The 13,293-nt window shown below is 36.7% G+C and overlaps 1 protein-coding gene across 2 annotated transcripts; it reads right to left on the bottom strand.

The window, feature by feature from the left end:
- Nucleotides 1-4,696: 4,696 nt before the first annotated feature.
- On the bottom strand, nt 4,697-7,137 carry LOC131331979 (uncharacterized). Of its 2 annotated transcripts, none has more exons than XM_058365985.1 (4): nt 7,049-7,137; nt 6,123-6,460; nt 5,065-5,137; nt 4,697-4,917 (listed from the first exon to the last, which is right to left on the bottom strand). In XM_058365985.1, exons 2-3 carry the CDS (start codon nt 6,440-6,442, stop codon nt 5,068-5,070), a joined length of 390 nt encoding a protein of 129 aa, XP_058221968.1. In that variant the 5' UTR covers nt 6,443-6,460; nt 7,049-7,137; the 3' UTR covers nt 4,697-4,917; nt 5,065-5,067. The 2 variants fall into 2 exon arrangements, with proteins under 2 accessions (XP_058221968.1, XP_058221959.1); XM_058365976.1 differs by having other exon boundaries at nt 4,697-4,920.
- Between the last annotated feature and the right edge of the window lie 6,156 nt (nt 7,138-13,293).

A 13,293-nucleotide genomic window follows, 5' to 3' on the forward strand; every position in this document is an offset into this window, starting at 1 on the left:
CCAAAAAAACAAGAAAAATAAATTAGAGGACCGTCCAATAGAAAATTGGACCACACCACCCTTCACAAAATCTATTACACTTTCACCTTCCTCATTCCATCAAGGTAACTCTTAAAACTCTCCACCGAGTGCACATTTATATCGAATTTCACCTTAACCCATATTGTTACTTTGGTTTTAATTAACTCCCCAAGATCATTCACACGCCATGAGGCATTGTTGAAGACAAGATCATTCCTTACCAACCAAAACGACCAAGTTGTGGCATGGAAGGTTATTTCCCACAAATACTTCTCCAGGTTTTTGAAGCCCATACCTAGCCACCAAGTAAACAGGTCTAATAGGGAGGCAGGGCACACCCAATTGACATGCCACCAATCCAAAATCAAAGAGGAGGGCATGCATTGTAGCATTCCTCAGAGCTTTTATCTGAGTTTTTTCTTCTTCTTTTTTATCGGCAAAAAAAATTTATAAATCTTTGAAAGAGATTACAAAGATTTAACGGGTCACGGGCACACCAGTGTAATGCTACCCAGGAACCAAACCCAAATGGAAGGCAAGATGTCAACCAAAAGCACCACAGCCAAGACCACCACACCCTCTAAATTAAGCAACCCAAACAAAATTAATACTTTAATTAACATGATTTCACAGCCAGATTACGGTCATAATACTCGTCCGGTGAAGGTTTTTGCGTTGTAAAGTGTATTACTATTTACTACTACTTTAATTAGGAGAATGATCCAAGATAAATTCTTTTACTGTGACAAGAATATGGCAAAGCAATTGTACGTAGGATTATTCTGGTGTAGGTAATAGGTATTCTTTGGCTTCTTGAATTGCTGATTAACTTTCTACAGCTGGATATGCTAATTTATTATTTTAGAGTTTATTAGAAGTTTTGACCAAATTAGGAATGTTATTAATCAATACAACTAATCTGTAAAACGCCGAATTTTTTCTATCCAACATCAGGTAAATTAATTAACATACTTTTATGGTCCTTTTAGGATGGATTAGGACTATACTACACATGGTTTTAACTATTTAATTACTTTAGAGAAAGTTAATGTCTGAGATTCTCAATTCTATTCTATCCTTTCCGACTCCAATTATTGGAAGTAGCATTTATTTATTAAGAAATGACATGAACTCCATGCGAATAAATAGTAAAAAATTCACAGAAACCTAAAAAGAAAAAGAAAAAGAAGCAAACTAGATTAAGTTGCGTTAGTGACTTAGTGGTCAACGGCCTGAGACTTAAGGGGTTTTTCCCATCTTATCTACATCACAAAATTTTTTTTTTTGCTCGGCAAACGAAGATTGAAAATATTACAATATGTGATATCTACATCACAATATTACGGCAATCAGAAAATATACAGCCTTATCTCAACAACTTGTGATTGAAAAAAAATCTAAATATCAGAATCTGCGTGTCTACAGAGCTTATTCTTAACCCTGGTCATGATCTAAGGCCTCATGTTTTCCGTTGATCATGATCAATATATCGATAACGATATGATGTGTACAGGTATTGTATGTCCTATTCGATGTGTTATTGAACATCTGATGTTTCATTTTACGTGAATTATATAATCATAAATTGATGACTATAGACTATCAAACGATATGTTATGATAACGCGTTCCCTAAAAATTGTTGCAGTATCTTGGAACTAACCCCACGTATCTGTTCTTCGAAAAAAAATAAAACCTGAATTTACTCACGTGTATATTAGCAATTCATGCATGTTGACCAAGGATTTGATAGCGTGGAATCTTAAACCCCATTTTCCTGACTGTCGAAATGAATATAAACACATTAGAAGAAACCTTAGAAAAAGGGCCAATTAAGGCTATGTTCCGTTTAGCTTTTAGCACTTTTTAGAGGTTTTGTCCTTATTTAAAGAAAAATCCGTGTCCATTAGTATTTTAATAAACACTTTTTGCGGGAAAAAAAAACCAATTAATTTTTATTTTTTTTGAATAAGGACAAAACCTCACAAAAAAAAAAAAAACTTTTTGCCTAATGGTACAACACTTAAGCATGCACATTTTAATATAAACACATTAAAAAAAATTAAAAAAGGGCCAAGCATACAACCAACACTCTATTCTACAACAGTGACTAGTTTCAACAGGGTGAAAATTCTCCCCTGATCAAATATAGTACTTTGAGAGAGACCAGATTCTAGTTGTTGATGATGGAAAACAGCCTTTACTTGTGAATGTTGTTTATTCCCCGGCCCCTTTTCCATTTTATGCTATCTGATTTTGCAATTTCAACCTTGAATTTGAATGACTGTAATGATTAGAACAAATTGGCATCAAAACGAGAGAAGCATCTCAACAAGGTTAACACGGGCACCCAACCCCATGACAATTCCTCGCCACTCGAGCTTCAAATTATAAAAATGCTAATTCCACACCCATGTACACCCAAATAAATATCCTCGCTCACATGGGTGTGTGGATTCCACACACAATAATGATGTAGTGTGTGTGGGTCTCCACACCAATATGAGTATGAGTGTACATTTGGGTGTGGTTGTAGAATGATTGTTATGTATCATAGGAAAATGCATCACTCGTACGTTTTTGTTGAGAATACAAAGATTAAAGTCATCCATACCTTTAAATGATTTGAGTAACAAAAATGCTACTTGCACAACTGTTGTGTTGGTTGTGTGCGTAATTCTGACCATCCAAATTTATTTAGACGGTCTAGATTTTATAAAAACTCTTCCAAAGAAAAGTTTAACTTTTATGGGGAAGAGTTTGAGCGAATCCTGGCCATTTATTACAGCAATGGACGGCTAGAGATTGGTTGTGTGTTGTGTTTTACACAACCGTTGTGTATGTAGCACTTTTGTTTAAGTTATGCCTAACTGCGGCCTCTTGTCAGGGAAGGAGATCTAGGCAGGTTGCAGCTTTTTCTTTCCGTTTCTCTCTCTTCTCTCCTCTTCCTTATCTCCCCCTACCTGGCCGGTTAATTCTCTCCTATTTCCCGCCGGATTCTTGCTAACAAAGTGATGGGTCTCGGTTTGGCACTGGAATATGCTTAAGCTTAGCTAGGGATATGATGTCGTTTTCTTTATTTTCATTAATCTTTGTAACAATTTTAGAAATTAAAATAAAAAATAAATAAACGAGGAAAAAAACAGCACGTTGTCAAACACTTTGAATTCTGAAAGAAATATGCATGCTAGGAGACTATTAAAATCTATATAGCCACCTTTCAAGTAATTAACACGTCCCCTATTAACACCTTATTGCATGAGCCTTGCTTGTGGTGTGGGTTTGGAATTATTTAATTATTTTGCAGTGCGGCGATTCGAACAAACACAATCTTTAGTATAAGAGAGACAAGACGACACTGATTCCCTAGTTTTTTCAAGCACCCAATCTTCTTTTTTAATCACAGATGACTCCACGCATAAGATTCTGATATGATTGGTCCATGTTTTTTTTTTTTTCATAACTTAGGTGTTCGGGACAGCTGACATACACTGCGACTAATCCTAAGAGCCTAATTCCAGCGCCTACCTTATTTTTTTGATAGGAAACAAAATTTTATTAGAACTCGACAAATGGGACATCGAGGCGAGACCAAATATAGACCATAGAGATTGAGGTACTGTAAGAGACCTAAAAAAAAAGAGCAAAAAAGAGAAGAGAAAAATACATTCAATAAAAATTGAATGAGCCTAACGACAAGACCGCCCAAAACACCACAAAATCATTCCAAATGAAACATTGAATGCCAACATAAGACAAGCAGTTGGAAAGCATCAAGTTCTAGTAACTCAGCTCGCAAGGTCCAATTGATTCATTTTGGACAAAAGGTCCAATTTGATTCTTATCTTTCAGAACTCATCATAAAACCAAACATCCACATGAACTCATCATAAATTCCACCGTACCGCCTACTTGGAAACAATAATAAGACTTTGGTTGGATTTCCCTCCCTCTTTCCCCTTACTTGTTGTAACCTTTGACAAGTTCCCCTAATAAAATGTTATTTTGCCGATCAAAAAATAATAATAAGACACTCTTACTTTATGCCATTGTATAAGGTTGTGCTAAATATCCACTACCTAAGCAAAAACACCTGCCAATTATATTTTCAAAAGTTAGGGAATGTACGCCGACTTGGTGTACTATTTGTCAAGTTTTTTGGAATAAATTGTTACTTTTGCCGATGAAAAAAATAAAGTTAGGAAATGTAGCACCATGTCCACCCAAGCACATAATTCGAATTCCTGGCTAGCTTGTTCTTATCCACAAGAGCTAACTTAGATTAATAATACTTGGAGAATTAAGTACTAAATATCTGTGCATTAATTTCAGGTTATGTTTGATTAGATGAATTAAGAATTAAGTAAATATGAGATATATAAATAATATGTGGACTGATGTAGTATTATTAAGGACATCAATAACTAGAACTAGTCAGGACATCAATAACTAGAACTAGTCGACTCATTTGATTCCTAAGTCGGCCAACCAAACAAATCATGTGAGTTCATTAGATCTGTTCTGTTGCTCACACACAAAGACTTGCAGAAATTTCACTTAAACGTGCACACACACACACGGGGGGGGGGGAGAGAGAGAGAGAGAGAGAGAGAGAGAGAGAGAGAGAGAGAGAGAGAGAGAGAGAGAGAGGAGAATTTTAAAATGGTTATGGCATTATAACGTGCACCGGACAAGTACATTACTATTGTTTGATGAAGCTGGTCATCAACAAGAATCTATAAGCTTATTTCAGCATGACATGATGAAGAAGGTGAAAGAAAAGAAGTGAAACAAAATGAACGATGAAAAAAGAAAGAAAGATAGAAATTGGTAATTTGAAATCGGTAGTTTGCTACATATATGTGTTATTCCCTCATCGTTCCTTGATGAGTTCAACCTCCTGAAAATAAGAAGGATGACAAATTAACAAAAGGAAAATGCATTTAGAATAGTATTTCACAAAGAAAATTTTAAAAAAAATTGGTTCATCTCTACTAGGTAAACAAGAATAATTTACCACAATTGACTATGTAGATTTCCTTACTGATTAAGTTCTTGGTGCACCACATTTGAAGCATTCCATCCGGCAAGCATAGTTGTGTGCACCACATCCAGTCCTGGCAAATTAAATACCAAATTTGAATTCCTATTTAGATGAAATGATACAATTGTAAATGGCTACAAACGCGCGAATTTGTAAAGCAATTAAATAGCACGTTGCACTTGTTTTTGCAGTTGTTCCGGCCGGATGCTAGCGACATTATGAAAAACAATTGGCAAATGCTATAGACACCTCACATATACATATTTGGACATAGATCCGTGAAATGAAAAGCTTAATAAAATAAAAATTCACCACCTTTGTACACAAATTCAAAGGACCTGGACATAAATTCATAACATCGACTTTGAATTTGTGACATTCATATGTTCTGGAAGCTTTTGCTTTGATGCTATGGATATTTTTATTTTTTGCACATTTCATGAATCTATACGCAAATGTTAGGACTTTATATGCACATATGTAAGAATTGAAGGCAATTCAGAAAATGCAAATTGTACGCAATTAAATAGGGTGTGCATTCTAGCACTTCCAAAACAATATAACGATAATCTTGTTCATGTTTCCTACGGATTTTGTCTCTCTATCCTATAGAGGATTAAACTGCGTAACTACATATGTACAATAGCATGAGATCGAACTAAGTAATTACATGCAATGCATGCTACTTTTACAAAGGTAATGCTAGGAAGACAACTTTAAAATAAACTCCATGCACAATTACATCAGAGTCGTTCGATGGATATGGGCTCATATACATCGGACACCTCAAAACATAGTAGCGTTCAAAGTTGTATTCCTAGATTTTCTGTTTCAACAATGATACAAATTTCACCTCATAAACTATGAGAGATAAAATGTCAAACGGAAAGATAAGATTTCTGCAATCAAGGGTGAAGAAAATCTTCCCTTATTCTAAAAAATATTCAAACCCCATCTTCGTACTGCATTTTCACGAAAAATATACTAATTGATGTATGTACTAATAGAAAGATATATACTGAATTGAAGTCATCTAACACAAATAAATGCTAACTAACCTAGCGCAAATCCAGTCACCGGTTTTCCATCCGGGGAGACCACCACTGGCGGAGCCCACCACGCCTCCACCATAAACATTACAATAGTCGTTCTTTGTCGCGTGACATTTATGGCAGGTTGGTCGGCTAGCGTAGTTGTGTGCTCCACAGTTGATGACATTGCAGTACCAGTCCCCCGGTAAGACCTCGGTCCTTTTTAGTCCGAGCAATGGCACATCGACACCACCTCCGAACTTGGGGCACCCACATCGCTGGCACGAGTCCCGCTTTTTGAAGTTCATGTGTTGGCATGAGCAGCAAATCCAGTCTCCTGAGCTCATCTTTCTCAACCTTGATATCTGGAAAGCACAAAAATGTTGAGTTAGGAAACATGTAATTATCACTATTTCTTCATTGGATCCAGCTCTAGCCTCCAATAGTTTATTTGGGATGAATGTATAAGTAAAACTCTGGACAACCCTTTTCAGAGAAGAAGTGCTAGTACTGCTATGTACAGGAAGAGAAAAGTTGTTAAAAAATCAAGGCAATTCGAAACTTCTCTTTTGAACCATGTTCAGGAAAGTTTCTTAGAAATTTCTCGGATTTACTTGAGGTGCGTGCAAGTTGGTCTGAATATATGGTCATATGTTCGGTTGGCATCTTGCCTGCCTTTAAGTCTCGGGTGGCTTTTTGCCGGTGTGCCCTTGATTCTTTTAATCTTTGTAATCCTTTATAAAGATTAATAAATTCTTTTTGCTTAACAAAAAAAAACATATGGTCATAAAAATTAAAAAAAAGTTTCGTAGAAACTAGAGGAACTTCTCGAAGACGAATGATCAAGAAATTAATACTGAGAGACATATCTAGGATCTGAATCATCCGATCAATGATCGAGCCAATAATAGTTTTTGTTTGTTAGTTGTTAATGGCGAAGTAGAGGTGCTTACCTCAAGCAGATGAAGGAATGAAACCAGAAATAAAAGAACTGAGATGTATTAACTAAGCTGTTGCTACAGAAATCGAAAGTGGAAATGGTGATTTTGATGGATGGATTGAGATGGACTTATATACTGGTGATTTTGTATAGGGCCTAAAGATGGGGTGGGGCTCTGGTTTGGGAACAGATTCCAAAAGTAGAAAGATTTCTGGAAAATTAAGATAGACTTCTCCGAGTCACAACCCTTTTTGGTGGAGGAATCCTAACTGCATGGTATATGACTGCAAGCATAGAATCACGTGTTGTTTGGGTTCGTTTTTGGTGTTGTTAGAGAGTCTATAGCATCTGTTATCCAAGCAATGGACGACTCAAATTCATAAGGGCCAAGATAAAATTTGGACCATTAATTGTCGAGATGGACGGTTTAGATCGTGGCCTACATTTATGTAGTGCGCCCCTAGGTGCGATCTATTGTTATATGCAATACCAAATACTAATTTGAAATTGTTATGTCATATTAGTGTATGCAAACGCTAGAAGATGTCAACTTTACATGATCGAAAAAATCACGACTGTAGCAAAGCTTTGCCCGTCGTTTCTAAGCAAAATCAGATGGTGCCTTCTTTACATGATTCTCCCTGCATTATTTGAGAGAAAAGTTTTTTTCCCCCTTTCAAGTTTGATTCTCTTTTCTTCTGTGGCCAATTGGGTAAGGTGTTATGCAGGAAAGTTTGTATCTGAAATGTTGTCACAGGTATGTGCACATGAGATATTCTACTCTCTGTGTTTCATAATTTTAGTTCATTTCTTAAAACCATCCGTAAATTCTTTTTTTTTTTCCGTTAAAAAAAAAATTTGGGTACAGAGGAATTATGTTTTCCTAGAAACGACGAAAATTAGTAGAACTGAAAGGAGAATATCTCATTTGATTTTTATCACCATTTCATGTCTATATATGATGGTTATTATGTGCTTGGCAAAGTTCATGATCTAGGTTCCGAGTCAGCTAGTTTTGAGCAAACTAAGCCCTTAATGTTGTCTGCTAGAGATGCCCTTAGCAGAACGGGGTTTAAGTTGACTCAATTGGTTAGGTGCTTGGCAAAGTTCATCGAAGTGATGATCAAGAGAAATGACTAAAAGCAAAACAACAATTACAGAAAACGTAACAGGTGACATATGCAATGTACGTAAGACTGCTAGCTAGCACCTCCACTTTACTGGCAAATAAACCTCCCTGAGTCGATGGGCTCATAATATTGCTCGCTCGATCCCAGCTGATTGGGCAATTTTCCATTTAAAGAATCAATTCCTCCCGATGCACGTACATCAATTGCAAAATTCAAATATTCTTCCGATCCTCCTTTGTTTGAAAATTCCCTTTCGGCATGCAATAATTGATCAAAACCCACATAAGATTCATATCCATTGGCATCATTTCTGTCTCTTGATCGAGTTGGGATCGGACTTGCACAAAATTCTCAGTGTGTTTTTTTAAAATCATTTTCAGTCTAAAGCCATGCATGCATGGGTAATAATAAATTAATAATATTGGGAGGCCGGCCATATATATATATATATGAATTCTTTTTGGTGATCGATGCTGGATTTGGATGACTGACTTCAGGCTTGCTTTTGCCCCTATGAGTACGTGTTACAACTGGAATGCCCTTTGTGTTACAATTGGCTGTCCTGGTTTTGGACTCATTCAATCATCATTGGATGTAGTTTTTCTTTTCCCTCTGACTTTTTACTGTGTCTCAATTTCTGTGGTCTATAATTGGTCTCTCTTTCTCTCGATATATTTTTTATCAAGTTTCTAATTGGGAGGCCATATAGGGCATGCAAAATATCACTTGTTTATTTTGTATCAAGTAGGGCTTTTGAGCCAAGACACATGTATAAGTAATTTCCAAATGACAAGAATGACCAAATATAAACAAGAAATCTGGGACGGAGGGAGTTTAATTTAAATATTGGCACTAGGCTCACCCAATTATAATCTTTTTTAGAATTGATGCTCTTGCGCTCTTACTCCCTCATTTGCGTTGTTCGCGCTCGTGCTCTGTTTGACTTAGGGATGAAAAATGCATGCACCCTTTTGAATTGCCTTAGATTCATAACCCCTGCATAAAAGTTCCAAACATTTGCATAAAAATTCACAACATGAAAACAAAAGTTTACTTTAATTTCGATATACTTCAAGGGATACATACCGTATACTCTCAAAAGTTTACCTCAACTTAGGTTTTTCCGCTTTTGGGCTTGGCCCATTAGGAATGAGTTTGTCCCAATGGGTGCAGGGCCTGTCTCTAATAGGAGTGGGGTTGTCCCATTGGTGTTCTCTTGATTGGTTTCTTCCTAACCTCGGATTTAGGTCTCAGATGAGTATAGGATTATTTTTTCCTTTGTAACCTTGATGGGTCTCGGGTTAGGGATATGATGTCATAATTCCTTGTCTCTATTAATCTTTGTAACAATTTCAGAGATTAGTAAAATTCTTTTCGTCTTTCAAAAAAAAAAAAAACATGATTTTTACAGGCATAATACTTGACCGGTGTAGGTTTTTGCATTGTAAAGTGTATTACTACTAACTTTAATTAAGAGAAGGTTCCAAGAACTCTTTTACTGTAACAAAGAATTAAGAATTAATATATGGCAAAGAGCAATTGTAAGGTTATTCTGGTGTAGGTATTATTGCGCTTCTTGAATTGCTGATTGACTTTCTACATGAGCTGGATATGCTAATTTATTGTTTTATTACAAGTTTTGACCAAATTAGGAATGTTATGGTCAATACCGACTAATCTAGCTGTAAAACGCCGAAATTTTTTCTATCCACATCAGGTAAATTAATTAACATATTTTTATGGTCCTTTTAGGATGGAGAGAATATTAGGATTATTACACATGTTTTTAACTATTTAATTACCTTAGAGAAAGTCAATGTATGAGATTCTCAATTTTATTTAAGTTACGTTAGTGGTCAACGGCCTACGACTTAAGGGGTTTTGCCCATCTTATCTACATCACAACATTACGACAGTTTGAAAATATACAAACAGAAGAAAAATTACGAGTAAAATTATATACTCGCAAAAAAAAAAAAAAAAAAAAAAACAGCCGTAACTTCTGGTTGGAGATCGAGGACTTCTTGAACTGAAACAAGAGCAAGGAATTTGGCTAATTACAACCTTATCTAAACAATTTGCGATTGAAAAAACCTTTATATTAGAATCAGTATGTCGACAGAGCTTTATGCTTAACCCTGGTCATGATATAAGATTTCTCATGTTTTCCGTTGACCATGATCAACATCTCGATTATGATGTGCACAATTATTGTATGTCCTAGTCGATGTGTTAAGTTAATCATCTGGTATTTCATTTTATGTGGACTATATAATCATATTAGACCGATGACTATAGATTAACGATTAGATGATGTGTTATGATAACGTGTTCCCTAAAAATTATCACAGTAACTTGGTATCAACCGCATGTATCTATTCTTCTTCGAAAAATAAAAAATAAAACCCCTGAATTTACTCACGTGTACATAAGCAATTCATGCATGCACACTTTAATAAAACACATTAGAAAATTAAAAAAAAGAAAAGGGCCAAGCATCTACCCAACACTTTATTCTACAACAGTGACTAGTCTCAAAAGGGTGAAAATTCTCCCCTGATCAAATATAATACTTTGAGCGAGACCAGATTCTAGTTGCTGTTGATGGAAAACAGCCTTAATTTACTTGTGAATGTTGAATATTCTCCCTTTTTCAGCGGTTCTACGCCCACTGCTCTGTTTCACCGCTCAATATCTCATCGTCTGTCTCGGCAATAAATGGTCCGGATTTTAAAAAACTCTTCCAGCGAAGAGAAAAACTCTTCAAATATTGACCGTCCAAAACACTTTTGGACAGTGAAATTGAGAGCAAAAGAGAAGAGTGGTGAATTTTGAATGGTGGGCATAGATTTTCTGTTTTTCATTTTATGCTATCTGATTTGCAATTTCAATCTTGAATTTGAATGACTGTATGTTATGCTGCTAATTGTTCTAGACGCCCTTTGGGATTGGCATGGGCCTAGCTTCCATATCCTAGAACTCCGCTAAGCTTTGTTAGATTTTTTTTTGGACAGTGAAAAGTAATTTCTTTTTCTTCCCAAAAGGATAACCATGAATAACATGAGAGTACATCCATCCTTTATCAACGGCCCACAACGGTCGATAGACTTTCCAAATAGGAACAACTGATCATCCATAACCCTTACAAACAAAGCAATGAGCCACGCCATTACCAATACTCTTCACAAAACTAAACTCACACAAAGAAAGTACTCACCAATCTCCTAGAATCTTCCACAAGGAGGACACTACGCTTACAAAACTAAAACCACACACAGAAAAATACACACCAATCTCCTGGTAACTTCCACAAGGACTCCAGCATATGGACCTAGACCGAGTCATGCTGAGTTAACTACGAGCCACACCAACACAGGCCATCTCGAGGCCAAGGCTATGTCTCCGTCAAGACCCCGGCGACCTCGACCACAAAAACTCGCCTCCCGCGGCCACGAACTGCAAAACACAACCTCCAACAACTGTCGGACTAAGCGGCAGAAGAGGCAGAGGAGGGGCGGCGTATGGTGGTCGGGAGAGGAGGAGGATGGGGGTGATGGAGGAAGGAGAGGAAACCTCCCAAATCTAGGATCGGGAGAGGAAAAAAACCCACAAGGGGGATAAATCCCTCCCCTCTCGCTGCCCATTAGGGTGTAAAATCCTTTGGAGAGAGAGAGAGAGAGTAGTTAAAAGGAACAAAAACAAAATAGCATCACGATGAGGGAAGCATCCCAATGAGGTGGATACCCAACCCCCATGACAAATTAGTTGCCACTCGAGCTCCAAGAGGTTACAACGGGAACAAGAAGTCAACCTACAACCCAAACCGAAAGAAAACAAACAATTTTTTTTTTTCCTCACGAAATCTTGTCTTCCATAATTGATTAATATCTTCAAAATAAAACTAAGAAATTTCTTCACAAACATCCTTTTATCTATACAAAAAGAAAACCGAACTTGGTGATATGACTACAATATGTTTGTGTTACCAACTATCTAAATGTGATTCAATTACACAATATAACACATGTTTGACCCGTTTATGAAAAAGAGTCCAGCCACCCATAAAGATACGTTAGCTATTTTTGTTTTGCACCCCTTCCTCTCAAGGGAAATTCCAACTCGCGCAAACAACTAGAATTACGATGGTCCATATCCTCTGTTTTTCTGAAGTCTTGAAATGAAGTTTCCTCCCAACTGATGTAAAATGGAGTTTGATTGCCAAAAGTCCAATGAGGAGCCCCCAAAAAGAAAGAGAACCACTCAATGCAAAACAAAAGAAATTAACCCTGTTAGAAATAGCCAAGAAAAGATTGCAAGTTTAACAATTATCCAAATTGAACCTGATAACAAAATGATGTACATGTTCCTCTGTGGAAAGCAAAATGGTGGTATCCAATTTACTATGCTTGCAAGCAAGAAGATTATTTCACCGAATCAATCTATTTACCTATTTGCGCCACATACTAAGCACGTGTAATACACATGACGTGTGCTTATAGTTTCAAAAAACAAGAGAGACAAAATTATGAAAAGTTTAACGTCAACCATCTACATTCTCTCACGTCCCGCCCTCCCTTTTCCTTTTCGAACTTTCGCTAATTGTTATGCGAATTGTAAGGAGGACCTCTCTCATCCTTTTCATTTTTACCATCTCTAATTTGAAAGCTAGCACAGACCCCTGGGTTATTAAAAAGCACATTGGATAAGATGATCCCATGTTTTCTAAAGATGAAGATTAACCCATTACAAAATGTTAAATCATAGCATGCAGGAAAGAAATATCATTTAACTGAGACTATCGATTCCGTGAGGTAATCCATGCTTGCTTGCCTAAAGGAGGATTGGCCTTTTTTAGGCATGTAAGCGACCACCACTTTTTGCCCCAAGATTCCCATTTGAGCACCCTGATTGGGGAGCCTCAAGGCTAGAGGTCAGGGGCCATCTCGACTTTTTGCTGCTACAGTGAGCTAATGTTCATGTACTATAGCGATTTTTAAAATTTTACTTTAATGGGTTTTTCGACTTTTTACCATTTTCCTCTATGTCCTTTTTCCTTCTTAGTTTCTTGCTTTTTTGTCCTTTTGCGCAGGGTTACTTGGGTAAAATCATGTCGGGAAACCTTCAAAAA

This window comes from Rhododendron vialii, chromosome 1a (assembly GCF_030253575.1).
Source record: "Rhododendron vialii isolate Sample 1 chromosome 1a, ASM3025357v1".
Classification (NCBI taxonomy): domain Eukaryota; kingdom Viridiplantae; phylum Streptophyta; class Magnoliopsida; order Ericales; family Ericaceae; genus Rhododendron; species Rhododendron vialii.